General features: G+C 28.9%; 5 protein-coding genes across 17 annotated transcripts; 2 read left to right on the top strand and 3 right to left on the bottom strand.

Annotated features, from left to right (window-relative positions):
• Nucleotide 1: 1 nt before the first annotated feature.
• LOC126920550 (WD repeat-containing protein 82) lies at nucleotides 2-5839 on the bottom strand. 2 transcript variants are annotated; one of them, XR_007711996.1, is made up of 2 exons: nucleotides 3350-5839; nucleotides 2-3283 (listed from the first exon to the last, which is right to left on the bottom strand). XR_007711996.1 is itself a non-coding variant. In XM_050731126.1 (1 exon), exon 1 carries the CDS (start codon nucleotides 5394-5396, stop codon nucleotides 4449-4451), a length of 948 nt encoding a protein of 315 aa, XP_050587083.1. In that variant the 5' UTR covers nucleotides 5397-5839; the 3' UTR covers nucleotides 2-4448. The 2 variants fall into 2 exon arrangements, 1 of the variants encoding a protein (XP_050587083.1); XM_050731126.1 differs by having other exon boundaries at nucleotides 2-5839.
• A 928-nt stretch (nucleotides 5840-6767) lies between these two features.
• On the bottom strand, nucleotides 6768-18271 carry LOC126920520 (plasmanylethanolamine desaturase). Of its 5 annotated transcripts, XM_050731057.1 has the most exons (7): nucleotides 16723-16853; nucleotides 14692-15264; nucleotides 14426-14592; nucleotides 12058-12729; nucleotides 11406-11617; nucleotides 10989-11207; nucleotides 6768-10839 (listed from the first exon to the last, which is right to left on the bottom strand). In XM_050731057.1, exons 4-7 carry the CDS (start codon nucleotides 12287-12289, stop codon nucleotides 10579-10581), a joined length of 924 nt encoding a protein of 307 aa, XP_050587014.1. In that variant the 5' UTR covers nucleotides 12290-12729; nucleotides 14426-14592; nucleotides 14692-15264; nucleotides 16723-16853; the 3' UTR covers nucleotides 6768-10578. The 5 variants fall into 5 exon arrangements, with proteins under 5 accessions (XP_050587014.1, XP_050587013.1, XP_050587016.1 ...); XM_050731056.1 differs by lacking the exon at nucleotides 16723-16853 and adding an exon at nucleotides 18081-18271 and having other exon boundaries at nucleotides 14426-15264; XM_050731059.1 differs by lacking the exons at nucleotides 14426-14592; nucleotides 14692-15264; nucleotides 16723-16853 and adding an exon at nucleotides 18081-18271.
• On the top strand, nucleotides 17132-22879 carry LOC126920518 (mitochondrial ribosome-associated GTPase 2). 6 transcript variants are annotated; one of them, XM_050731054.1, is made up of 9 exons: nucleotides 19619-20161; nucleotides 20253-21099; nucleotides 21188-21424; nucleotides 21496-21615; nucleotides 21709-22047; nucleotides 22130-22268; nucleotides 22347-22427; nucleotides 22551-22579; nucleotides 22657-22879. In XM_050731054.1, exons 3-9 carry the CDS (start codon nucleotides 21188-21190, stop codon nucleotides 22804-22806), a joined length of 1095 nt encoding a protein of 364 aa, XP_050587011.1. In that variant the 5' UTR covers nucleotides 19619-20161; nucleotides 20253-21099; the 3' UTR covers nucleotides 22807-22879. The 6 variants fall into 6 exon arrangements, with proteins under 6 accessions (XP_050587010.1, XP_050587011.1, XP_050587008.1 ...); XM_050731051.1 differs by having other exon boundaries at nucleotides 19622-19864; nucleotides 20027-20161; nucleotides 22347-22579; XM_050731050.1 differs by having other exon boundaries at nucleotides 19622-19864; nucleotides 19939-20161; nucleotides 22347-22579.
• On the top strand, nucleotides 19984-21079 carry LOC126920095 (ferredoxin-fold anticodon-binding domain-containing protein 1-like). The gene is made up of 2 exons (XM_050730022.1): nucleotides 19984-20161; nucleotides 20253-21079. The coding sequence occupies exons 1-2, from the start codon at nucleotides 19984-19986 to the stop codon at nucleotides 21077-21079; spliced, it is 1005 nt and encodes a 334-aa protein (XP_050585979.1).
• Nucleotides 22818-27971, bottom strand: LOC126920510 (alanine--tRNA ligase, cytoplasmic). 3 transcript variants are annotated; one of them, XM_050731028.1, is made up of 15 exons: nucleotides 27825-27971; nucleotides 27446-27639; nucleotides 27173-27361; nucleotides 26949-27094; nucleotides 26624-26815; nucleotides 26273-26563; nucleotides 26069-26178; nucleotides 25708-25982; nucleotides 25301-25624; nucleotides 24968-25226; nucleotides 24615-24867; nucleotides 24270-24534; nucleotides 23913-24197; nucleotides 23656-23833; nucleotides 22818-23578 (listed from the first exon to the last, which is right to left on the bottom strand). In XM_050731028.1, the coding sequence occupies exons 2-15, from the start codon at nucleotides 27587-27589 to the stop codon at nucleotides 22905-22907; spliced, it is 3585 nt and encodes a 1194-aa protein (XP_050586985.1). In that variant the 5' UTR covers nucleotides 27590-27639; nucleotides 27825-27971; the 3' UTR covers nucleotides 22818-22904. The 3 variants fall into 3 exon arrangements, with proteins under 3 accessions (XP_050586985.1, XP_050586986.1, XP_050586987.1); XM_050731029.1 differs by having other exon boundaries at nucleotides 22818-23575; XM_050731030.1 differs by lacking the exons at nucleotides 27446-27639; nucleotides 27825-27971 and having other exon boundaries at nucleotides 27202-27330.
• Nucleotides 27972-27996: the final 25 nt, after the last annotated feature.

Below are 27996 nucleotides of genomic sequence, written 5' to 3'. Positions count from 1 at the left end.
GTTCCAAAGTATTATCCATTTTATTTAAATTTATTTCATAAGAATCTGCCTTATAATTTACAATATCTATGAATGTTGTAATTACTGTAAATCATAATACACCCGTTTATATCGCATTTTTATATTGTTATAAATATTGCGAAGAAATAATAGTATCACAAAACAATGAAAATAATTTTAGCATAACAAAAAATATGATTGATGCTGCATTCAAAAGTATAAAAATTAATAGCTCATCTTTATATTTACTATGTCTGAACAAAATGTATACTCAACAGCTATATATCATAAGTGATAAATTTATTGCATGAAAAAGGGAATTACACGTATACCATATTAAGCAATATTTGCACAGCTTTAATTACTAAAAATTCTATCGATTTTACTGCAGAGATGTAATTATGTTACATTAACATACGTGTTACGTAATTTTAGCGATTAAAATTGCTATTCAACATTATCATACTGTTAACGATTTTGCAAAGTAACATAGACATGATCAGCCATCAATAAAATAATATACAAAGTATACATACAACAGAAATGTGAAATTGTGTTTTTCTATGTTAGGATTTATTTATGTTTCTAAAAACGGTTAATAGAAATCAGCATAGAAATAAAATGATAAGACCAAATTTTAATGTACAAAAAAAGTGTTTTATTAGAATTTGTTTTTCTTAGTAATCTTTCACGCGTTCTATTTAAATTGATTAAAAAAAAAACTTTTATCTGCGTAATAAATGTTATATATAAATTGAACATTGTCATCAAAGATTCTTTTCCGTGAGTTACGCTTAAAAATATGTTCGTTCAATAAAAATTCCCTAATAAACACGCTGATATGTTGTTACATTTAAAGTGAAAGAAAATTTCATCATTCTGTGTTAATTGTCGTTTCGATTTAGCGAACTGGAACATAGGTAAATGCGATCACAAAACATTTTCTTTCTTTCTTTACAGAAAATGAATTCATATTACAATTTTTATTGCAATTTTCATATAATATGGAATCTCTTCATATTTACTATGCACAATACATGTTCGAAGTATTCAAGAATAATTCAATATCGTTAATCGTTTAAATGTTTTAGACCGATATAAAAAAAAGAAAGTTTCCAAAGTTAATTTCCTGCTAAAATGTAAACGTTAAAGGTGTGCATATTTTAACTCATCATTGGAAGAAGATGCAGTCTCATAACAGAAATTTCCATTTTATAATGACAAAACGTTTGTTTTCGTATGTTCCTAGTTCTCTAAGAATCTATAATGCACTATTACGTATAACGTGTTAATTAATCGGCTTAACTCTTACGCAGAATAACGTAAAATTCAATTAAAAATTAGTACTGAATATGACTACATTTCATCTACAAAACACGCATGTCGACTGTTATCCCATTACCAAAACTTAACGTAGGAACTTAGAAATCTCTCAAAAACTAGAACGTTTCAAAATAAATGTTTCTAAATATAGAATTAAACATAGATTAATTACTTCAATGAATCATCACATTTAGTATCTTTTGTTTACTTTTGCGTCTTCTTTCTTTTTTTTAAGTGCATTTTAATAAAATGCTCTCTTAATTGTTAAGATTCATTCGATTGACACAATATACACCTAATCTTAATTCAGTTCTAAATCCCTATGTTAAGTGGCCGCATAAATCGACGGTCATAGCAGAGGCATAAATGAGTAATATTGTATAGTTTAGAAATATTTCTTTTACTTCATTCAAATAGTTAAATATGACAAAAATTAAACTAAATAGTTTAACAATAAAAAGTTCTTGGCTCGTACAATATTATCTTCTTTTTTATAGATTGTGTATCCTCGTTGTGGGCAATAGAATGTAAATATACAATCACTAAATGAAGACTGATGTTTATAAAAAAAATATCATATTATTTTGTTTTTATATATACAACTTTACGAGGATTTATACAATCTCACGAAAAAAGAATCGTTTATTTATGCCCCTGACTGACGCTTTAAACGTGGAAACAAATTGTGGACTTATAACCACTGAAAAATCTAATCGATCAATGATCAATTTCCGCGTCTCCGCTCACGGAAGAACGTAAATTTATCGATTAGATAATGTCGTTAACTTGCCAGAATATATACAAGTTGTCGTTTTTTCCGTTTGGGAACACAGTGTTTCGCATGTTGAACGATTTACAGAAATTCGTATTCGAGATTATTCTTGGCATGGGCTTGGATTTATTCAATTATAGTTGGCAGTATGAAAGTATTTTAATCTATATACGTGGATCGATCGTGGTATTTTCAAAACGATTTGATTTCTTTGAGTCTATCTTTCGGGTGCCCTATGAAATCTTTGCTTCGATCTGATTCATTAAATTCGGCGTATATTCGTCTTCTTTTTTGTTAATTACGCGCAATACACGTTTTTAAATAACAATCGTATTTCTTCGTTTTCGCATGTTCGACGTAGACCGCAATCTTTGCGTACACTGTTTCGCCACTTAGAAAAATACTATTTTACAAGATGTGGTGAACTCTCGTGCATTGGCGCACAAGTAATGCATTCAAGAGCTCGCCGACCTCGAAGATATACAAGCGAACACATTACATACAAAGATACATTCGTACACGCACTCATACACCGTTGTAGAATCAATAGACAATACGCAAATATGCAACACAATCATACATGTTACGCATACGTATGCGTTTTTTTTCGTATAGAATAGTACAATCATCTACTCTTGCATAAGGTATGTTAAGGAAAACATCTAGAAATTCTAGAGGACACTGTGGATATAATGATATATACACGTATGATGAAGGCAGGGCTATATAATCGAACAGACAGAATGTGCACGAGAAGTGTTGTAAATATGTAGTCATACAATTTTGTGTGATATTCTTTTCGACGCGGTTTTCGCGATATCTCCAGTTTTTTATCCTAAGCAAACAATACAATTTTGATCATTTATTAAGTATGGACTTACATACGTATAGAATGAAACGAAACAGCCATTTAACTACAATTATATCATATTAAAAGGATGGATTGTCGAACTTTTTTTCTTCTTTTTTATCTTTTTCTCTTTTTTAATTTGTAATAAAATGCTGCCTGTTCATTCCAATGCACCTGTAGGCTTATAGTAAAATGCTTTATCGCATAGATGTAAACATTAAAATTTACCGAACTACTGTGTGAAAATGATTAGACTTAACTGCACTTCCTACCATCATCGAATGTTTTCTCACCCGGCCCGCCGGTTCCACGCATGTAGATTAAAAACGATACCATATCTAGAATAATACATATACAATAACATAAGTGCCAACGTTGGCAGTATACTTTCAGAATTATTATACCTTTATCGCATGGAAGTAGTAGAAACACGAGATATTTTACTGCCGTCAACAAAGTGTCTATTTAAGACATTTCACATGTTTATTGCGCATAATAAATAAGCTCGATATCCTATCGTTCTTGCGCGCAACGAGGTCGTATAATCATTGAATTTCAAGTGAACGGCCGTTCATAATGAGGTTACGAAAAATATCCCTGATTTCGGACGACCACTAGCAAATTTAATTAATGAAACAATTTGTTGAGATATGTGTTAATGCAATGATTACAATTTCTCCATGCGCGATATCAGCGACTACAATTCTTCTTTTCATCAACCAATTATATATCATAGAATAAAATGTAAAATTTCATATAGTAGATATGGATTCGATTTGTTTTCGAAATATTAATAAAAAAAATTATCATTCTTTTTTCTTTTTTTGTGCTGTACAAACTTATTTCAAGTGAATAACATCAAAATGTTTGAATTAAAAAATCTATACAAATACATTCTATTGGTAATATAATATATGTTAATTTCTTTTTTAGTGCAGTGAATCAAAATAATTATTGAAGTTACTGGTTTTGCCGAAGTATGGTCAAACTGTTCAGATGTCTGTATGGTATAGATAATTCTGTATCGTTACTACACACAGGTACACAAGAAGGAATTATGTACACAAGATGACATATCCAAATACTAGCAATATCTGTAGCATACTTTGAGAAATAAGAGAAGTGATGATGTATCACGATTTTTAAATATTGACAAGGTATTATGATGGTCACGTTCATCGCGCCACGGAGTATATGACGATGAAGATGAAGATGGCAAAATACATAAACCATGCATGACATACTCAAAGCAAGCCAATGAGCCAAGCGGGCCAATTTCCTGGATATTGTAGCCATTTTTTCTGCTTCTTGGGTTTGTTCCAGCACCGGCGTCTCATACGTCGGTTAGTTAACCTTGTACATAATGTAAATGCAATTTCTGCTCATTTGAAATACCCAAGAACTGTTGTTATTCCTTCCTTGAACCGATGTCATTTTCAGTTCCTTCTTGCACAAAATTAGGTAAATTCTAGCAAGCATTGCCCAGTATTTGATGCATTGATTTTATGCACTTTCGTCAACAGTAGGCAACCAAAATGCCATATTGGTACAGGCAGATGCTAACATCATGTACTTAGGATTAAATTGAATACACTGAACTGGTGCAGGGTGATCTCCATTAAGCACACAAACTTTGTATCCAGTTTCAGCATTCCATACATGCACTCTCCCATCTGTGGATCCACTAAATACAAACTGTGAATCAGGACTAAAGCTGGCTTCAATTGCAATTCCTTTGTTGTTCAAATAACCAGCAAATGTTTGTAGCGGAGTACCATGAAAGGCATCAATCAAACGGATTGTGCTGCCATTTGTAGAGATCAAAATGGTTTTACCATCTCTACTAAACTTTAGTCCTGTCCAATCACATTCCTTCTCCTGAGATAATTTAAATGTAACAAATGGCCCTTTGTCGAAACTGCGTAGATCATATAGCTTCAAGAACTCTGAATTGACACCTGCTGCGAAAATCAGACCCTCTGGATCATATGCAGCAACTGGACGTCCCGAAACATTCATAACACCATGACAATTAGGAGAACGTAAGTCCCATAGTCTTAATGATTTATCTAAAGACCCAGAAAGAAATGTATCTTCTATAGGGCTGATACATAATGATACAACTTTCTTGCTATGACCTGGGAAATATCTGATATACTTATTGTCATGCAAGCTTAGATAGCGGATAGTGTCATCAATTTTTGTACTGCTGTGTATCGCAGTATTCTTTGCATGGGTGAAATGGATTAAATCCACACCATATTTCTTGGAATTGACTGTACGCACCTGAGTGCCTTTCTCACAGTCATATATCACGATCTGGTCATCTTCCGAGCAGGAGATCAAAGTATCCCCGTTTGGTGAAAAATCGATGCTATTTATGCGATCGGAATTTTCACGGAAAACCTTGGCCACCTTGAAGCTCCTCACCACGTGGTCAACGAGCTTCATGGTGATGGACGGCGCGTTCTCCCTTTCGTGCCGTCCTCTTAACCTCCCCGCTTCCGCAATTTCTTTTTCCTTTCTTCTGATATAGTCTAGGCGCCGAGGCGCGAAGCTTCAGCGGAGGGGTCAGGGGTTCGTGTATGTACCACTGTTATTCACCTCGCGGGAAGAAAAAACTCGCGGGGAGTTCAAGAGGTCAAAGAATCCAAAACGCAGCTCAACTATCACCTTGTTAACCTCCGGACTTTCTTGATTTCTCTTTTATTTGACTATCAGAGTTACTTCTCAATCTGAACTTGATTTCCTTTAATTTGACAAAAGGGCTCCTTCCAATGTCTTCTCTCTTTCCTACGAACGGACGCCGTCGGCAGACTAGCGCACACCGCACGCACAAATTCTGCCAACTGTTTAGAGAAATGGATGACGAATTACCGTGAACTGTTCTCAAGATACTGTAGATTCATACCGTGAGTAAAGCTATCGATCTGCGTTGACGTCGATGTAACGCCCGCCTCCTAAGAAACTGTTTTATCAGAAGGAACAGCGAATTTGAAATTTATTTAAATTCTTAATTGTTAAATCAAAACTTTTTCCTTCAAATAGTAGTTACGAGAAATGTTATTTAACTAATTAAATTTGTTATCACGATAATGTGAAATTAATATTTTTCTTAGTCGTCTTTTTTTATTATATATTGGATGTGAGATGTTATATTTAGACAATGAATTTTTATGCATTTATAGGAAATTTAAAATTGCAAAAATGCATATATTGCACATATTATGCAAAAAATATACAAAATGTCCGAAGTGTAGAACTTATTATGATATTCAGTGGAAGAAATAAATTTCTACTGAGGTTTCATTTGTTTAATTAGATTTACAAAAAATGAATAAAAATCCATTGTCTAATTATATTTTACCTTAGTTATGGTATAGTATTACGTATATGAATTACTTAATAAAATATTATAATAAGTACGCAAAAAATATTTATTAAAGCAATGTAATTTCTATACTTCAATTTGTAATTATAATATAAATAACTCAATTTATATAGGATGTGATAATTCACAATTAGAATCAAATAATTGTGTTTAATTTATAAAAATAAAATATTAATTAAGCATTTTTATAAATTATTTTTATATTTGTTTTTACATATTTTTAAATAATTCTTTTGTTATTTCTCAAAGTAAATTTTTATTGATAAGATGCGTGCTAAATATTAAATGTGTAATATATCATTTAGGATTGGTAAACTTGTATAGATTTTGAAATGTTTATTAGATATAATTTATCGTTAAAAACTTACTAATTAATTGGAAAAAGATGTATCACTGAAATAAAAATATAAAATGACAGCAAGACACAAATATATATGAATATTTTGTTATTTATTAAGCAATTATTTGCTTCTTTTTGCAGGATAAAGTTTTATAATACAATATATTAGTATTTAAAAAGTTTATCAGACATCAATGAATATTTAAATCCTAGTGTGCAGTTTTGCTATATAATTTATAAACATATAAAATTTTTATTATCACAAGATAATGTTTTTATTAGAGAGTCACATTCTTTAATATCATTATAATAATATTCTCCTTTATGTTTACACTTTAATAACAGCATAAAGATGAAAAATTCTAACGTTGCAAAGTCATAATCAAACGAGATGCATGTTCTTTTCTTTAGAACATTAGTATAAAATATTAATTCAGGCTTTTGTAAAGTTACTGAACTATTACTCTGACATTTTCAGAGACACCATTATATATTAATGATGGAACAATGCTATTTCTAACTTATGTAAGGCTTGTTTTTTTTATAGTTGATTATGAACTTCATACATTGTTTATCTTATCCTCATTTATTTATTTATCATCTCACTAAGAGAAGATTTTTTAACTAAACACATGCAGATAAGGCAAATGCAAATTCCAGTTTCAGTCGCTATTTATACATGTTACTGTAGCCAGAAAATTGCATATAAGCATATTTTTGAAATTTTGGATGCTCTATTATTTTGATTGCATTTCATGTACATTTGCAATATTAGAATATATATTACATATATACACATACATACATTTCTGTTTATCGCGAAGCAGCTTTTCGAAAAATATAAAAAATTAAGAGTAATAATTTGCCTTTTGTATTTTTATAATTCAATTATAATTCGTAAAAATTAATAGAACAGTTTTAGTCTATTGCATGGTGTATTTTTAATATAATAAATTTAATAAATAAAATAAATTTTAAATACAGTTTTATTACACCAAATCGAGCAAAACAAAATGTATGTACGCATATTTGTTGAAATTACATTTTGTTATTTCTTCTTCGAAAAATCAGTTATTAAAAATATTAAAAAACTGAATGTGAAAGATTGTGTTCAATAATGATACAATGTAATTCCATTAAAAGTGTTCAATTTATAATCATATGAAAATAGGTATGTGCATTTTTGTAATTAGAATTAGATATAAATGTTCTTTATGTATCAAATTCAATATATTTACAGCCTTTATTTCATTTTTCGTTTGAACTATGCGTTATATATTTCTCTTTTATAAATTTAAGCTTAATAACATATATTTACATCTAAATGTGCTGCTGAAAAGTCAAAATTATTAATACTAGTAGTTCTTACAATGTATTTAAATTTATTATAGCGTTCAATTCAGTTTATTTTGCGTAAATTTCTTATGTACTATGTACTGTTTAAAATAGAGACTAACTTCTAAAGTGAATGCAGCCTCAAAATACTAAAGCTTAAGATTATTTTTCAATAAAATATTCTTTGTTTTTATGTTATAAGGCTGATCCTATATTGACTGTTATTAAAATTGTATAAATCTATGTAGGAATTGTTCAAATGAACTATTTCATAAATTAACATTAATTTTTTGGTATTGTTATTAAATATAATGTAAATAAATATCTACATATTCAATTCATTGAATATTGATGCAATAAATATGTTCACATAATTAGACTTATGGAATGTGAAAACGAGACACTTTATTTTAATCAAAATATTTCGTGTTGCGATATCGATCATTAAATTAATAAAATAGTTATGTAATTATCATACATCTATGCTGCCTTTATATATAACGTTTTATGTTTCAGTAGTCTTTCTTTTTTCGTTGTGATGAATGGTGAGTTGTAATTCCAAATTAACATTCAAGTGGTATACATAACTAAACGCTCAAATCATTCATGGCAAAATAATGAATCTCCATTTTTTCATTTTCTCTCATTTTCATATATGGGCGACACAATGTACAGTTCTATTCTCATATTTCAAAATTCATCTTTAAAAAACTATATATCGCAAAAGGTAATTAAAGTTTGCATTAATAGTAATGACATAAATATATATTGCATAGAAAATTAAGTTATTAGCCAAAAATATAATTTTTGTATTTCATTTTGCTTTGTGTTGTTATTAGGTAACTATTAAATAGATCTATATTAAAAAAAAAGCATCAGTCCTGGCACGCATTGCTATTTGACAAGTTTGTTAAAAGTTTATACTTCTTTTCTTCTATAACAATAACAACAACAATAACAAGTACGATATTTATAATAAACGTAATGTCCTCTAATATCATTTTCTTTAAAAGACATTACTAATAATTTGCTTGTAAGGAACATACATTATGGTCAAGCTCTGCATAAAGTATACTGAAAGTCACAAGCCCTTCAAAATAGTAGTCAATAAAAGAATGTGTATAAAAATTAAGTTAATTATCGTAATTTTAATAATATGTATTTATGAAGATTCCACTTACTACTTAAGTATCAGTATACTCTATCCAAGTCAAACCAATTTAGAAAACTGCTGCAAAGAGCAATTAACTCTTTTATTGGTCCCTGAACCTAAAACTTGTACTTATATTTAGCACCTTACAATTTTTATGTCTGTTGAATTATTTGTCATGAGCTAAGAAATATAATCAGCAAAAAAAAGTATCATTTTTATACTAAACAAAGACGTCATTCAATTTATAAACAATGTTTTATTTCTTTTATATTATTTATATATTGTTTCATAATATTGTTAAGTAAATCTTAGCTCGGACTGTGTACAATGTAGACGAACTTTTTAAGTCAAGATTAAGATCAAATTGCCGACTTGAATGATTATGAACACAATGTAATATATAAAAACATGTATATAGATTTATTAATGAACAATAGCTAATTTGTTTTTCTTCTAGACACAAAAGATATTAAATTATTTACGTAGATAGGTAATAGTTAAATTGACAATATTCATTTTTAGTAATAAGTTTTTATAAATCAATGCCTTTTATTAAATTTTAGTAGTTCAAAAATTTTCTGGGGTTCAGGGAAATTGATTGTACTTAAACAGCAGTTTAGGCTATTATAAATTAGCATATTAATTAATTTAAATTATATCTTTCCTTTAAAATTACACTGTTTAGATTTATGCGCGAACAAATGTAAGCGACAATTTTAAATTAATTCATAAATATGTATACATGTATACAAATACATATAGTATGCATATATATACACATGTATATTTATATACATGTGTATATCAATGCATTTTATTTTTAACACTCAGTTTCATTTCATAGCCACTGGACATTGTGTTTAAAATTTAAATATAATACACGACACTTCTCATTCACAATGTACTGCAGTATTTTGTGATTGTAATCTTAATACTTTATAAATTATTATATAAAATGTTAAATTAATACTCTTTGCTTCAAATTTGTGCTACTTATGTAATGATTGTGCGGTGCATAAACGTATGAATTGCTTAATTCATCAGGCCAATTGTTAATTCATAATTTATACTTACACAAACATGATTTCATACTCACATTTCTCTTATGTAATGTATATACATATATATTTATATTATTGCATTTATATATATTATAAATGTGTAAACTTCAAAAGCATATTTAAGTAATACTAAATGTCTTTAATCACGCTATCTATTTTGTAGGAAAGGCCTCGTAGTGCTAAATATAAGAAAAAAAAAAATACAGTATAGATTTAAGTTTCCTTTCAGCATGTTCTATTTAAAATTTTTCTCTATATTTTTTCATGAAGTTAAAGTTCATGGAAAATTTCATTTTTTGTTAAATTTTTTTTTTATCCGTGAAAATGCATAAAACAATAAAATACATTAATTCTCAAGATCGTTTTTGTGCCCATTTCAAATCATCCGCCCTAGGTTTACAGCCAGTAGCTTTTTCGATTACAGTTTCTAGAATATACCAAAACCGAAGTTGTTCTAATGGCCAATTTAACCATCCAGTAGTAATACAGAAATATGTTTCATGTGGTGCAACATGATGCACACGATGATGTTTCCTAGGCAATATAATTCTATGTTCTTGTAACCAAACAACCCAGGAAGGTAATCCAAAATATGTATGTGACCATTTATGTATCTGGAAAAAATCTTTTGTGTTATTGCTACTATGCCACTCTGGTAATACTAAATTTGATAGAATTGAAGAAGTTTATATAAAATTTGCACTTTGTTTCTTAAATATAAGAAGTTATCTGATATATATATCGACAAATTATATTCAATTACCTGATTAGTCATTGCCACAAAAATTGCAAGTAGAAACCAATAACAGGTCCAAACAAATTTTTGTTGTATCTCTGATTCTGGGAGAGTTAAGAAATCCCATGTTAATTTGTAAAGGAATGGAATTGTGACCATGAAATTATCGCCATTAGTTTCTATAAAATCATGCCTTGTTATGCTAGTTGGATCAATGTGGTGCTCTCGAAATGGTCTTAAAAAATTCTGGAAGTACACATACATACATACATACATACATACATATATATATATATATATAACAATTATATATAACAATTTTTTAAATGCATATATATAAATATATATAGATATGATCTATTAATAACTTTCATCGTTCAACGAAAACATTAATCTTAAACCTGTAAATAAGTATATTTTGTGCAATGGTTTTCTGCAATTTACCTTTCCAAGAACTGGAAGCTCCACAGAGCCCCATGTGTCAGCAGCCCAATGTACTAATCCAGATCCAAAATCTGCCGTAACGATGCCACAAAATGCTGCTATCGCTATCGAGCTCAAATTTTCTAATCGTAATCTAACGAGGATAAATATCGAATTAACTACGATGAGAGTAATGCAGATGCCTACACAAATGCACTCTTGCGTTCTTTTCCCTGCAATAAAAACATTATCATCAATCATCGTTAATCACCGAAACTTCGACAGTGTACTATTCTAACTACAAAATGTAAAAAATTTTTACATATGAGAGTGGTATCATAATAATGATTTTATAATTATTGTATAGATACAAAGATATGTATTGTTAGATTGCCCTTTATTTTAGTTCACATTCGAGAATTCCAAGGTGCGACCGATATATAGTTAGTATTTTGGCAAGTATTAAAATCAGAAAACATATAATGTATTTACACGTGCCGCTAATGTATACTTTTCCAAGATTTGATATTAAATATAATGAAATTATTAATTGAATCCACCGAATGTATTTTTATATATAATATATATTCAAAATTGTTTTAAATATTAATAAATATCGAAGTATCGCTGAAAATGTCTACGTGTGAAAAAAATTAATTATTAAAATTATTACCAGTACTATAGAGATTTGCTAATTCTTGAGCACCCTTGTGATTAGGACCCCATCTTGGTACAGTTCTGTCCTCTTGTGAAGTTGAGACCACCGAATTGGCATTGGGATCGTCCTCGAGCATCGAATTCTCGTAGATCTGCCGTTCGGTTTTCACTGGCGCCAAGAAATTCGTAGCCATCGAGCACGCGGCTGATGCCGCTTGGCCCAAATTCGCTACCTTTATCTCATCCATACTTAATATCGTAATTATCTTGAATATTTCTTGAATAATGGAAATCCTAACGTGTCTTTTTTTCTTTTTACTAGTCGGTCTTGCTTCGTAACGGTTGCGCGTTTTTCGACATTGCGATGTCTCTTTGAATCGGTTACTCAAAAGGCAGCGATGCGTTTCTATATATTCGTATAAAGGATTTATACTCTATCGAGTGGATTCTTACAAAATATGGACGATCTTTTGAATTTTGTATGTAGAAACTGCCATAACGTGTTACGCATCATTTGATGTAGTTTCTCATCATCTATTGTTTGATCCATCTGATTCTTGTACAATTTTCTCTACTGCGGTCATTATACCATTTATATGTTGGATTTACAGCTTTGTTGTTGTTCTACGTTTCTTCCAATTTCGTTCTGGATTCTTTGGATCTGAAGCCTCATTCGACGAAATTTGTACTACAAAAAACACACAAAATAACAATTATTATTACAATAAATAATTTTTATTCTGATATACATAATTAAAAAAAAGATTGCATATGATTTTCATTCATGGAAATATTTTCTAGTATAAACTTTATATCATGCTCGATTATTAATAAAAATACAGAAAAATACAAAAAATACTAAAAATTACATATTTAATATATATTTTACTAATATGATTATCTTAACATGCGAAAATTTTTCATTTCAATGACAATTTGAATAATCAAAACAAACATTTTATGATAAAGTATTGAAAGCAACAACAGCAAATATCGAACTTTCCTTAACGGATAACGTTTTTTATATCTAATTTCACAGATTTTTATCGGTATACTATCTGACAACTAAGATACTTGGGAAGACTTCAATAATAATAATAATTCACAAAAGAAACGTTGTAACATAATAATAAGCTACAGAACTTATTGTATTGAACATTTTCGACTTAACTTATTACTATAATTGTGAATTACTTTAATTCAATGATTTTATATTTGTTTTTTAAATAAGATATTATTACTAAGAAATTAATAGTAATAATATCGATTAAAATAATTTCTGAAAAATCTAATAATTGCTCAAACAACATTTAAAATAATTTTCTTCGTTTTATTAATGCAAGTGAATTATAACAATTGTTGCATTATTTTATGCTTATAATAAATATCCATCAATCGTTTAATTATATTAATATAAATATATCTTCGAAGATATCGCTTCATCGAAAAAATTTAAAGCGTTTAATTACAATATTTGTTGCAATAAATGCTATCACGCGTTATCTTTCAAGAAAAATGATGATAACAATTTATAAATATCTAAGCTGTAGAATAATAACAATATAATCCCCGTTTGTATGAAGGCATCGGCAAAGTAGGTTAATTTCGCTTTTACACGAACTTAAAAAATAATTTTGATAATGTATCGAGTCCACTTTTAGTCACATTTTTAATATGCGTGTACCGACTAATCGAAATAATTCAAGAGCTACTTTGTGTCATGTGACATTATTAATTTATCTTATCTTATACACATACATATAGAAAATTTAGAAATTCGAAAAATTGAACATCTAGGAATGAATTATAAAAATTAAAAATGAATTATAAAAAATTAATTGACTAATAAATTCAGTTAAAGTGTCTTTCTAATAAATAATATGTCATCGCTTAATTAGTTAATCGTCTCTGTTTACGAATATACAAGTAAAAATTTGACAGTTCGATCATACAAAATTTCGAATGAATAAATATTTTGCATATACACTCGTTCAAAACTAACAACATTTATTAGCCGTGATATTTTAACAAAATTGAATTTAACATTACATTATAAATTATAATAAACAAATTGTTATATACTCTGTTGTATATATCTTTGCAAACATGAAACTTGATATCTCGTTGTTCATTCATTTCTCAGAAATTTTGCACACACGATATTCTAAACCGGCGAGCATGGTTACGCACACGATAGATTTGCGCTCTATGCGTACACTACACGCGCACGACACGTGTATTTGTAATTAAAGGTGTAGGTAACACTAAATAATATACAAGCAAACATCGACAGATGATATCATAATTTGAAGTTTCAAAATGAAACATTGAAATTCATGGTAAAATGAAATTTCGAATGGAAATAAACATCAGGTAGAGCATACCCATAAGAGAGGCGATAAGAACAGAGACAGCGATAGAGAATCCTCGCAGAATTTAGAGGATTCCTTGATGTTTCTGTATGCGGTCGTTATCTTGGTCGACTCATTGTCCAGCCATAAAGTTGCTGAATTTGCACACTCAATTAGTCACTGATAGGGTCACAAGAGACCTACAACGAGACACTATCGTACCTCGTAACGATATAACACGTACATATGTAAAGAAAGCACGCATGATGTTCATATGCAGTCATGTATAAATTTCATACACAAAATTTTTCTTCTTTTTCGTCGTCAACTTTGATGTTGCTACACCGTGATATCACCACAGAGAACTGGTAGTAACAGGTTTGGGAGTTTGTGTATTTTCGTGAATGACAAACACTAGTATAAGGACATAAAATTGAAGGTAGCAAAGAACGAGAGAGTGTGTGCGTAAAGAGAAAAGAAAGATGGGAGTAATTGACGAGAGAATCGAGGAGATATACGTTGACACAAGTTGGCATTTAATTCCGGGGATCCGTGGTTTTCTCTTTTTCATAAGCCGAAAGGTACGAAAATAACGAATAGAGCGTACAAACGGAGGCGCTAGTTTCGCAGTGTATGCCTTACACCTTATACCGTTCTGTTCACCCGATTCTTCTCGATTCTTTCTCTTTTACTCGAGTTCACGTCACGCGATTTGCCTCTGTCTCTGACTCTTTCCTTCTTTCATACGAGAACTTCTCCTGCAACCCCGCCTCGTTTCGTGACGAACGACCGGCGCCGCCTGACGACCGTAGCTCGCGTCGCGACGCTCTCGTGGCGCCGTCATGCGGTTACCCTCCCTGATGTTACCACTTCTAGACATAAGAAGAGTTCCGTTGAGTTGAGGTGGGATAATTTGTTGCGCTCGTATTTTCATTCACATCGTTATTTCGAATATACATACGCATACGCGTTGTTCTACTTGATTAAATCGTCATTGCATTCCTCGCAACCTTACTATTACGTGTATTATTATGTTAATCCTACATTACTATTAGACTGTGGATTTTTATGCATTTATATAAAATTTGAAAGTGCGAAATTACACAGAATGCACATAATATGAAAAAATATATAAAATATTCAAAGTACTTTGTATAGTACTCTGTAGGTAAAGCAATTTCTTACCGATCTTCTGTATTTTTAATTATATTTTTAATAATATGGATTTTGCATAAAAATACGCGGTTTAATTATTATGCATATATACACCTTTTTTCTTGAGCTTTTCATCATTGAAGATGTAAATATTACTAAGTTTTTTGTATATATGTAATTTTACCTTACTAAAAATATGAATTTAAAAATTATTTTCTTTAGCATATTGTTTTATGACTCATTAGCTGTACACGCTTATGAGATTTACTTTATAACTACTTAAAATATAGTATGTAAGACGCACGTAAATTAGGAGCTATAGAAATGCATGTGGTGTATGTATACGTCATCGATCAAGTATGCAATGTCATGATTATTAGTGTACGTGTATCATACAACATTTTTACATTACTAAATGTATATTTGTTAATTAACTTGAATCTGTACAATTGGGTGTGTAATCGTTGATATGAATGTTTAAACTCTTACGCATGTCCTTAAATATCACGGTTATCTACAAATTCAATATTACGATTGAAGTTTTCAATTATTAATTTTGATATCAATTGTAACGCGGTCTTAAAATTCTCTTTATATGAAAATTAAAATTTATTACAATTATAATATAAACAATAAATTTATAATAAATAATCACATACTAATAACCTTATAATACCAGACTTATGAATATATATATATATATAATTGTGTATTTGTGTTGTACATTATATTTGTTAAAAACAAAGAATTTATAAGGCATAACCTTCGACAGCAAGTTGTTAAGTTTCAAGTCTAATGTGACCTGAACGTCCTTTGGGGACTGGTACACATGATGTTTCACAAAATACTCATACTTTATTTAAAAGAAAATCGACCGAGAATGACTAGCTTCTAAGTTTTTCATGAGTTATATCACGGATGTATGTAGGTCCGTGATCACGTAATAGATAATAGAACAGACGATAATATACTATTATGTGTAATAACAATCATATTATAATAGCAATTTTCGATATCGAAATTGTTAAATAAATTTTATATTAGTTTGATAGAAAATTATCGTTTTTCTATCGAAAGCAATCGATTAATTTTCGTCGTTAAACCAATTTCTTATACAAGGTATCAAGCTCACGATCTATCTATAATTATATAAAAACATTGATTTATGTACTTACCGAATGAATTTAAATATGAAGAGTTAGATGACCATTACAACAAAGCAGTGTCGTTAACATGAATTTTAACTTCTTTTCCATTAGTTTTTTTTTTTTTTTTAAATATAATCTGCACTATTTTATGATATTTAATAAAATTTTGTTTGTAATTTATCTGTTTGAGGTTGAGTTCTTCTTTTAGCCTTGTACGACCAGTCTAGTTGCCAAGTTACAATAATGCCAAAATAAACTCAGAAGTGCGAAACTTCGGTTGACATAAATTCTTTACCGTGATAAGCACGTTATGTATGCACAAGGGGCGGTTGTCAATCATAGAGGAACAAAAAGTGTTTCCCTTTCTTCACATCAGTTTTATTATGCTATTAAAGAAGCAATGAACGTAAGTTCATTTTCTAAGTATTGAAAGTCAATAGCGGAAACGTTTCAATAGTATTCATTCGTGATTTGCGCTACGTAATTTAACAATAAATGTTGAATCATTGGACCTCCGCAATGTGAATATGAGATAACAACACTGTTTCATTGGTGCGCGTGCAAACGTATAGGTGAGTTGCTATTTAAGTGTTATCAGTACCTAGAAACTAATCTGTAAGATAAAAGGAAGGTAACATCGTTCAATTTTCACAGAAGTTAGATTTCCTGCAATTATGTAATACTTCTTTATTTTATCAGCATTCGTCATTCATCATTATGAAAGCAAAAATTGTTGCTTTATATTTTCTGTATTATATATAATTTATATTTGATATTAAAATTGATCTAAAGACTTAAAAAAATAGAATTATTATATATACCTATCATTTATGGAAGTTAATTTTATATGTAAGTATAATTAACATCGAATGATCGGATATTCTTACATAAGTTAATCTAATTTAATCCTCCTAATTTAACCTTCAACTCTTTATAATTACGTTGAACGACAAACCTTTAAATTTATTTCTTTTTTTCTTTGTACGCGCGCGTTTTGTCTGACTAGATGTTTTGATATGTATTGAGAAATTTGTAAGAAATATTTATTTATTTGTTTACTTTATAAATTTGTGTTAATTTTCATTACTTATGCATTATTTATGATTATACATGTAATAATTTTTTCCTCTAATCTAAAATTAGTTTCCTATTGTAGTTAAATTTTTACTATTATACAATAAGATGTTTCATATATTAAATTTTGTATCAAATAAATTTTATTAAATTTGAAATATCCTACTTATCAATTAGCAAAATATGCAAAGATATTATAAAATATTTGCTATGGTTACTATGTTACAAAATGGTAATATTTCCGGTAAACAATAAGCTATTCTTATGGCCTTATGAATAATGATTCAGATATTATGCTTCGTATAACTTACTATTAAAATTTAGTAATACAGTGTGTGATCGGTCTAGATTTTCCTTAGCTTCAAAAGACACTGAATCGGCTATGCGTGCCGAGGGTATAACCGTGACGACATGATACATAGATTCTCAAGGTACAATGCACAGTGTATAATGTGTGTCACAATGAAAAACCACTAGTTAATATTTTTTGTTACTGATTGACTACATATCGGTTATTCGCAGACTTGTATGCTATGATATATGATAAGCATAAGTACATATATATGATAAGCATAAGTACAAAAAAGATAATATTATGATCCGTAGAATGTACATACATGTATCTGTAAGTACATATACATATACAGTGGTTACAAGAAGTATTTGCATACACTTCAATTTTTCACTGAAGTACTTTTTTATTAGGTTGTGAATTTCATTTTTATAGTATTATATATTTATAGTCATATAAAAATACTAGTAAATGATGTAAAATTTAATACGCTTGAATTTAATTAATTATAGTACGTAAATGTTATAATAAATACAACAGGATGTTAAGTCAATGTAAGTCGACTTGAATTTTTTCAAATATTAACAGCCTTAATAAGTCATGAATATCTTCCAAGAATCTCTATGAATTTTCTATTTCTTATTTAGTAAATAATATCAATTAAGTAATCATGAATAGATTCATTTATTTCAAATCTTTCTGAGAAATCCAACGCTCCATGAATTAATATTTATTGTATGCAAAAACGGAATCATACAGCGAATTCATGATGCTAATTTTGTAACACACTCATCGAAGTATCGTACAAAAATAGTTTCATTCATTCGTCGTACTATTATGTCACAAACTTTCGTTTGTAAGCCAAAAAAGATATCAGAAAAATGCAAGATTTATTTTAAATTACTTCCACAATGAATTAACACAATATCCGATATATATACATAATATCACATAAAAATATCTGTAATTTCATATATACAATATATATCTATGTTGCTTAGATTTTAATCAATGTTATTTATATGTGTTCGATAATAACTAATATAAAAAAAATAATTCAATATATATATGTATTAGAAATTATACTACAATTAGAGTAATTTTTAAGTTTTATGATAATATGTGTAACAGGGAAATAAAAATTATTAGTAAACATTTGTACCAGTAATAAAATACGTGAAACTATTAATGGAACAAAGTTAAAACAAATTTAGATGTATCCTTTAGAAATTTTTGTTCACTTTTATGTATATATTAATAACAAACTTAAAAATATTAATATAATTTATTAATTTCTTTATATAAACTTAGGTTACACATATCAACCTTTAATGTAATTAAATTAAGTTATAATGTAAAACATTAGTAAATATTGCATTTTTCATTGACTTTCATTAGTAACATTTTCATCAGAAAATTACAGAAGTGCATTGTATATATTTCACACAATCCACATTTATAAATATGGAAATAGCATTGTGAGAGTGATCTTAAATTTATAAGTATATGATATTCAAATATTACTAGTCGGCAGCCAATAACCGCATCCGCAACAACCATATTTTGTTTGCGTTTATTGTCTCGTCTCGTTAGACATAGTGTATGTCATATTTTAAATTTTCTTCTCATTTTTAAATTCGTGTATGATAATATTTAATGCTATTAATCTTATTAAAATTATTTAAAAATTCATTTGCTCATTTATTAAGCTTTTTAATTAGTTTAATATGTATATTACCATAATTATAAGCAATAAACTAGTAAATCACGTTTAGTACATCATTGTTACACTATTCATATGAGGTTAGTCGTGTTTTCGTGTTTTAAGAGTTAGTAAATATGCCTTTAAGAGAGATTTAAATACATTATTTTAATAGTGATTATACAATATAATAATTCTATTACCTTGATTTACCAAAATCATGAAAGTTACTATATTCAATGAAAATGATTGTATACTCCTAGTTGGAGAAGGCAATTTTTCATTTTCTGTTGCACTGTTCCATCTCAATTTAAAAATTAATATTACTGCAACATGTTACGAAGCTAATGTTGATCAAGAGCTTGGAAAGAAAAACATAGAATATTTAAAAAGCAATGGTTGGTATTTTTTTGAAAAAGATTAATATTTTTTCTTTATATTCTTTAATATAATTAATTATAGATAAAAATTCTATGCTTTTCTTTTCAGGAGTTCATGTATTATTAGGTGTTGATGCAACAAATTTAAAAGAATATCCAATATTAAAAACAAAATTATTTAACAAAATTATTTTTAACTTCCCTCATGTTGGTGGTAAAATGCGAATAGAAAAAAATAGGGAGTTATTAAGACAATTCTTTATAAGTGCATCAGAGATATTAAAAAGCAATGGTCAAGTATTAGTTACTTTATGCAATGGCCAAGGTGGTACAGCTATTGACAACCCACCAAGACGTTGGGATGATTCATGGAAAATCATAGAAATGGCAGCACATGGAAATTTTGTACTAACAGCAATTGAACCATTTGTATGGTCATCTTTTCAAAGTTATATAGTAACTGGATATCGCAGTTTGAACAAACAATTTCATTCTGCTGGGGCTTTAACTCATATATTTATAAAATCTAAACCACCAACTGCTAAGAACATTGCACCTAAAAAGAAAATAAACATTCTAAAATGCAATAGTAATAATTTTTCATGGAAAGATATAAGTCAAATTACAAACATATCGCATATAAATGCAACTAATATAGATACTCGTACATATGCATTTGATATAACTTTTGGTGTTAAGGAACAATTTAATCCAATTAAATTTTATGTTGTGTTATATAATCATGCAGGACATATTATAAATGATGTTAATTTTTTAAAGTTATATGAATCAGAAGGAAAAGTAGAAAAAAGAACTTATAGAATAAGTTATAAATCTAACCATTTACCTTTATATAGAGAAAGAGTTATTAATATACACCAAAATTTAATAACAAATATTTTGGAAAATAATTTAAATGTTGTGGTTGGAAGATAATGTTATTACATATGTAAAATGTACATATATAAAAAGTACAAATCAATGTAATACACAATTTAATAAATTCCTATTTATTTATATTTAAAATTGTGATTTTATTTTCAGATGTATTATATTCATCAAATAAGGAATCTAATCTTACATAAAAATTTGTGGAAACGAAGTATTTTATATACCGTTACAATAAATATTAAAGAATATAAAGATATAAATAAAAACATACTTAAATCATTTTGTACTTTTAAAAGATTTATAGAACAAAAGAATGTTCCCAAACCATTACGTAGTATAAAACCAAGAGCAAAGAATGACGCAGATAGAAGTATCCTTGATTTGAAGCAAGTATGAAGTTAAATAATTTTTCTTTAATTTGTGCTTAATATTTACAAATATTTACCTACATCAATATTTAGGTAAGAACAATTGGAGGAAAAGGTGGAGATGGAGAAATATCTTTTTTACAATTATGGTCAAATGAGAATGCTGGGCCAGATGGTGGAGATGGGGGACATGGTGGTCATATAATTTTTGAGGTAAAAATTGAATAATTTGTTAAAACAGATTGAAGATAAATAGAATTAATAATATTTGAAATATTTGAAATATGTATACTTCAAATGTTGCAGACATCATTGTATGTTAGAGACCTTTCACATATAAGTTCTGTTCTCAAAGCTGAAGATGGAGAAAAAGGCTATAATAAAAGTTGTTTTGGAAAAAATGCCAAGCATACTGTAGTACCTGTTCCTATAGGTACCATAATACGCAATATGAAAGGAAGCATAATAGCTGACTTAAATCAAGAAGGAATGATGTTTATTGCTGCACGAGGTGGTGCTGGTGGTCATGGGAATGCATTTTTTAAATCAGATGTACGACAATCTCCACATATAAGTGAATATGGTGCAGATGGAGAAGATTTACAGTATGTGTTAGAAATAAGTAGTATGGCACATGTAGGATTAGTAAGTAAAAGCTATATTAATATTCTGATTGATCTCTTAAAATTTAATTAAAAGCTAACAACAATTCAAATGTTTGTATTAGATTGGATTTCCAAATGCAGGTAAAAGTACATTACTAAGGGCAATATCTAGAGCTAGACCAAAAGTTGCAGCATATCAATTTACGACATTGAAACCTCATTTAGGAATCATATTGTATGATGATTATGAGCAAGTTACAGGTTGGTAACGTAATGTAATCAATTAATCAATATTTCATTCGTATTATTCTTTTAATAATAAATTTGTTAATTCCCAAGTGGCTGATTTACCGGGTCTTATACCTGACTCTCATAAAAATAGAGGACTTGGCATACAATTTCTTAAACATGCAGAACGTTGTAAGATTTTATTATTTATTCTCGATGTTACCGCTGATGAACCATGGAAAGATTTTGAAACTTTAAAATACGAAATCACAGAATTTAATGTACAACTAAATAAACGATTACATCTTATTGCAGCAAATAAGATAGATTTACCAGGAGCAATGGTCAGATATTGTTTTCTTTAATTAATATTATTTAAAAAATGAATATTACCATAATACAGCTAACTGTATAATTATAGGAAAAGTTGGAAATACTCAAACAAAAAATAAATTTACCAATTATTCCAATTTCTGCTAAAATGGGTAGAAATATATCCACTTTATTAAGAGAAATAAGAATACTATATGACAAGGAAGAAGAAGAGAGTAAGAAGGAAAATGTATTGTAGTACAAAGAGTATTTTGATTAATTATATTATATATTTATAATAATTTGTTAATAAAAATCATTTATAAAAACCATTTGTTTCAAAAATAATATTTAATATCAATTAACAGATTTTTCACAAATCTTAAAGTTTTTTATTATACTAGCTACTTCCGACTGATTTAAGATAGTGAAAAACCATCTGTTTAGATTTGTATACTGCTTTCTAGCTGCCGGATCTAATACATGTTCGTACAACGGCATTAAGGCAGTGAAAACAGCAATATCTGCAAGACTAATTCGTTCTCCCACTAAATAAGTTTTTGTCAATAGTATATTATTTAGTTTCTTTAAAGAAGATAGAACATCTTCTTTAGATGTTTTAATATTTGTCTTCACATTATTTGAAACATTTTTTGAAAGACATGGCACAATCCATCCAAGTACTGCTGGCAAAATATGATTATCTGCATAACTTAACCATTGTAAAACTTCACTGAATGTGAAAGCATTGCTCGAACATCTTAATTGATCACTGGATAAATAAAACGCGATCGCACTACTATCAGACAACACAACATCATTTCCTTCTAGCTTAATACATTTGGATGTGTCATCATTTTTATGTTGTGATGTAGTTAATTCTATATCGCTATATTTAGCGACTATTTGCGTACGATAATATTTGATACTTCCAATATCACTGGAAAGTACCAATTTCTTTTTTAAAGTTTTAGAACATACAGATTTTTTGCTACTTTTCAATTGATCATGATTTTCATTTACAATATCTTCTGAAAACATGTTTTAAGTTCAGATACTTTCAGTCTATATGACATATTAATGTGATGTATAGTAAATTAGTTCCTACCTACTATTCCAAGCTTCGAGTTAGCAAAATTTTTAGCAGTGTGTATCAACTTAGTTACGCATGATATATTCGTACCCGAAGCCTGAGCAGATTCAGATTTTCCACCACCTTTCCCTTCCATGAGTGAAACAATTTCTTGAATCCATTCATTTGCTTTTAATCCTTTATTTATAGCAGACTATTGTATTTTATAAAACATAATAAAAGTATTATTTTTATATTAATTAGCTTATTTGGCTACACGCATCTGATCTTACCTTAGATACTGCGCTAAGAGCAAAAATTTTTTTAGCATCAGGGTCGATACTTATAAGTAATGCGCTTGTCTCTGGAGATATAGCTTTTATTTTTTTAAGGGCTGAATCTAAAGCTTTTGTGTTACTATATGCTTGTAATACTTCAACTAATACTAAACATCCAATATTTTGTTGAATTATTTCTTGAATGGTATCTACTACTGCATTGACTATTGCGATTTTAGCTACACGCTCTTTATCGTCGAGTGCCTTTCTTAAATCTTTTAACATTTTACGCATTTTATCCTATATTTAAATAAACACGTTTATGATGGTTACAAAATGAACTATACAAAAATGTGTATGTATAAAATGTACCTTTTTCCAACTTGAAATAGTAGCATGTGAAACATCATCTGTTAATTCAATTATTTCTTTTATGTGTTCTTTTATATTTATACCACCTTTATCAGCTACTATAGTTGCTTGAAGTTGGTCTAAATGATTTTGTAATATAGATGCTTTCTTCTGAGCTTTTGTTGCTTCAGGGCCTGTTAGAGCTACTATACGCCTAATACCTTTAGCAATAGCCTCTTCACTGGCTATAACAAAATCTCCAATATGTTCTGTACAATGTAAATGCCTAAAAACAATTAAAACTATATAATTAAAAAATTTTTACAACCTTTATTGTATATTATTGAAAATATTAAATATATTTACGTTCCACCACAAAATTCTACGCTAGTTTGTAATGCAGCACTACTTAAAGGATCTTTTTCTAAATCCTCAACTGGTACACCTATACTAACAACTCTTACAGGATCAGGATATGTTTCTTCAAACATAGCACGTAATCCTTGAATAGTTTTTGCTAGTGCTAAATTACTTTCTTTAGCATAAATCTTCTTATTTCCTTTTATCATATTACTTGTAATTTCCTCTACCTTTCTTACTTGTTCTGCAGTCATTGCTCCTATAAAGAAAGATGTTTGGAATATATGTATAGATTTTTTTAAGCATTTTAAAATATATTTTACATTCTGTGTGGTCTTTATTATTACTTTTTAACAAACCTTTATTTGTAAAATCAAAACGAAGACGGTCAGGTGCAACTAAAGAACCCTTCTGATCAACTTCTGTGCCCAACACTTTACGAAGAGCATGATTAAGAGCATGAGTTGCAGTGTGATTGCTCATTATAAGTCTCCTTCGTGTAGTATCTATGTTCAAAAAAACTTTATCGCCCTTTTTCAATTTTCCTTGACCTACAGTTCCAATGTGTAAAACGTAACCACCTCTTACTTGAACATTTTTTATACGAACTTCGGTATCCTAGAAAGATAAAGATAGTTATCTTTAATAATTATGCGTAAATACATGTAAATTTAAGTATGGTAATTATTTACGTCATCATCGATCTTCACTAAAAATCCTTCATCGTATATTTGTCCACCCTGCTCTGCATAGAAGTTAGTTTGATCTAACAAAATTCCAACTTCTTCTCCTGATGATACTTCATCGACGAAAGTCTTTGCACGTCTAACAGCAATAACAGTACCAGTACATGGAACAAATTCATATTCTTCATATAATTTATTATTTACAACGCTGTAATTATATTTCGGCAAGTCGTTTGTTGGTTTAATTCCTTTATTTTGTAATTCAGTAATTGCATGAACATCCAAATTAATTTGATCATCTACTCCACCACTTTTACTTTGGGAAATAAGCTGAGATAAATTAAATAATTATAATTATTTTACCAATAATACATTCTGAATTATTGCAGCAAAGTACTTGACATATCTAGTACCTGAGCTTGCTTTTTTGCTTCTTCATAGCCGATTATATCTACTTTTAAACCTTTCTCTTCAGCCATAAGTTGTGTTAAATCAACCGGAAAACCATATGTGTCGTATAGACGCCATGCAACATCGCCTGGGAGAACATTTGATGAATCTAATTTTGCTATAGTACGATTTAATAAATTACGACCACGCGATAAAGTCTTGAGAAATTGAATTTCTTCTTCATTAATGACATCAATTATATACTGTGGGTCTTTTCTCACTTCTGGAAAGATGTCACCTATATTCCCATAAAAAAGTAATTTTTAATATAAAATATATCATAAATAATATAAAAAACTTAAAAATCAAGCTGAAGGTACTTACCAAGAATATTCACCACAACATTCACCAATGACCCAAAAAAACCAGGTTTAGCATTCAATTTTTCAGTTGCATAACGTACAGCACGCCTCAAAATTCTTCTTAGTACATATCTAGAGTTTCATTAATGATACAATTTATACGTTGAAATATGATCAAAATACATAATTTAAGAAGACATGAATACATAAATTTAATAAAACACACCCTCTACCAGTATTATCAGGTACACCTCCATCTGCAAGAGCAATTGTAATAGTTCTTGCGTGGTCAGCCAAAACTCTATATGCCATATCTATTCCATCTTCATCTTCCATGCCTACCCTTCCTCGATAAGGTGGTGCTCCTGTACCTTCTTGTATTGCATCAAAAAGTGGTACAAATAAATCTGTATCATAATTTGCTCTTTTATTTTGTATAACTGACACTAATCTTTCTAAACCCAGACCACAATCAATGTGTTTTTTTGGTAACAGTTTCAAACTTCCATCAGTTTCTCTAAAATAATATACGACATTAGAGAAATAAAACTTACTTTTATTATTATAAGTTACTTACCTATTAAATTGTATAAATACAAGATTCCAAATCTCCAAAACATCTGGATCATCTTGATTTACTAAATCAGCTGCTTCCCTATTGCCAATACGATCATAATGGATTTCACTACAAGGTCCACATGGACCTGTTTCTCCCATTTCCCAGAAATTATCTTTCATATTTCCTGGTAATACATGACTGGGAGATACACTAAGAAAGTAAAATAAGTGTTTATAATGTCCTTTTATAAAAGCTATGCTAGTAATATTTGATACAATAGAAACTAAATATAGTAATACTACTACTAAATATTAAGAACTAAATATAATAAATATCTAATTACCCTAAAGAAAGCCAGATTTGTTTGCATTCTTCATCAGATTTTAAATTATTTTTTTCATCGCCTCCAAAATAAGTTACATACAGTCGATCTGCTGATAACTTTAACTTAACAGTTAGAAATTCCCAAGCCCAAGTACAAATCTCTTTCTAAAGAATCAGTCATATATGTAAAAATTGCAATAACTATTTTTCAATAAATCATGCATTACATAATTAGTGTATTACTTTAAAATAATCTCCAAAAGACCAATTACCCATCATTTCAAAAAATGTATGATGGTAAACATCTTTTCCAACATCATCTAGATCATTATGTTTTCCTCCAGCTCTAATACATTTTTGACTGTTAACAGCTCTCATTAGCTTTGCCATATCGCTATTAGGATCCACTGTTCCCAGAAATATTGGTTTAAACTAAAAATGATCAAAATAAACAAATGAATGAAAGATATATTTTAACAACTGGAGATAATAATATCTTTATTAAATATATTATACCTGGTTCATTCCAGCATTTGTAAATAATAATGTAGGATCATCATGTGGTATTGTAGAACTGGAATGCACGTATTCGTGATTCTTACTTTTAAAAAAATCAATATAAGCTTGGCGAATTTGCTTAGCACTCATCATTGCAGTCATACTGATCTATTCTTTCTCACTTCTTTATTTCTATTTCTTCACTTTTACTTCTAAAATTAAATAATATATAATACTCATAAAGTAATTTGAACATATGGAGGCAGTTTATATTGTTTATTTAAATAAAGCGAAATATTCAAGTAATAAATATTAATTAAAAAACTAAAATTTATATTGACATCGTAATATCATAAGATTATGAAATATAAACAAGGGGCACAATCTGTAAACTTACTCGAGACTAAATACGGAAGTTTATACCAAAGCAGTGAGCTTTACAAAAACTGGAGATAAGGTATTTCAAAAGAGAAAGGAAAAGATATTTGCACCATATGCGAGTCGTACCGGCACCAGATTGTATCATGACCGTAACTTCAGTTCTTTGACTGCATTAACGGTTAAATCAT

Source organism: Bombus affinis, chromosome 9, assembly GCF_024516045.1.
Source record: "Bombus affinis isolate iyBomAffi1 chromosome 9, iyBomAffi1.2, whole genome shotgun sequence".
Taxonomy (NCBI): Eukaryota; Metazoa; Arthropoda; class Insecta; order Hymenoptera; family Apidae; genus Bombus; species Bombus affinis.
This window is presented reverse-complemented; position numbering and strand designations above follow the sequence as displayed.

What these genes read in the sequence shown, in the direction of transcription:
- LOC126920550 (XM_050731126.1), bottom strand. Translation starts at nt 5,396, where the DNA reads ATGAAGCTCGTTGACCACGTGGTGAGGAGCTTCAAGGTGGCCAAGGTT.
- LOC126920520 (XM_050731056.1), bottom strand. Translation starts at nt 12,289, where the DNA reads ATGGATGAGATAAAGGTAGCGAATTTGGGCCAAGCGGCATCAGCCGCG. An exon ending in AGCTTCCAGTTCTTGGAAAG is followed by an intron (nt 11,208 to 11,405) that starts GTAAATTGCAGA and finishes GTGTACTTCCAG; the next exon opens with AATTTTTTAAGACCATTTCG. An exon ending in TTGTGGCAATGACTAATCAG is followed by an intron (nt 10,840 to 10,988) that starts GTAATTGAATAT and finishes GATTTTTTCCAG; the next exon opens with ATACATAAATGGTCACATAC.
- LOC126920095 (XM_050730022.1), top strand. Translation starts at nt 19,984, where the DNA reads ATGAAAGTTACTATATTCAATGAAAATGATTGTATACTCCTAGTTGGA. An exon ending in AGAATATTTAAAAAGCAATG is followed by an intron (nt 20,162 to 20,252) that starts GTTGGTATTTTT and finishes TTTTCTTTTCAG; the next exon opens with GAGTTCATGTATTATTAGGT.
- LOC126920518 (XM_050731053.1), top strand. Translation starts at nt 21,188, where the DNA reads ATGTATTATATTCATCAAATAAGGAATCTAATCTTACATAAAAATTTG. An exon ending in GTGGTCATATAATTTTTGAG is followed by an intron (nt 21,616 to 21,708) that starts GTAAAAATTGAA and finishes CAAATGTTGCAG; the next exon opens with ACATCATTGTATGTTAGAGA. An exon ending in TGATTATGAGCAAGTTACAG is followed by an intron (nt 22,269 to 22,346) that starts GTTGGTAACGTA and finishes TTAATTCCCAAG; the next exon opens with TGGCTGATTTACCGGGTCTT.
- LOC126920510 (XM_050731028.1), bottom strand. Translation starts at nt 27,589, where the DNA reads ATGACTGCAATGATGAGTGCTAAGCAAATTCGCCAAGCTTATATTGAT. An exon ending in TAGTGAAGATCGATGATGAC is followed by an intron (nt 25,227 to 25,300) that starts GTAAATAATTAC and finishes TTATCTTTCTAG; the next exon opens with GATACCGAAGTTCGTATAAA. An exon ending in TTTTGATTTTACAAATAAAG is followed by an intron (nt 24,868 to 24,967) that starts GTTTGTTAAAAA and finishes CTTTCTTTATAG; the next exon opens with GAGCAATGACTGCAGAACAA.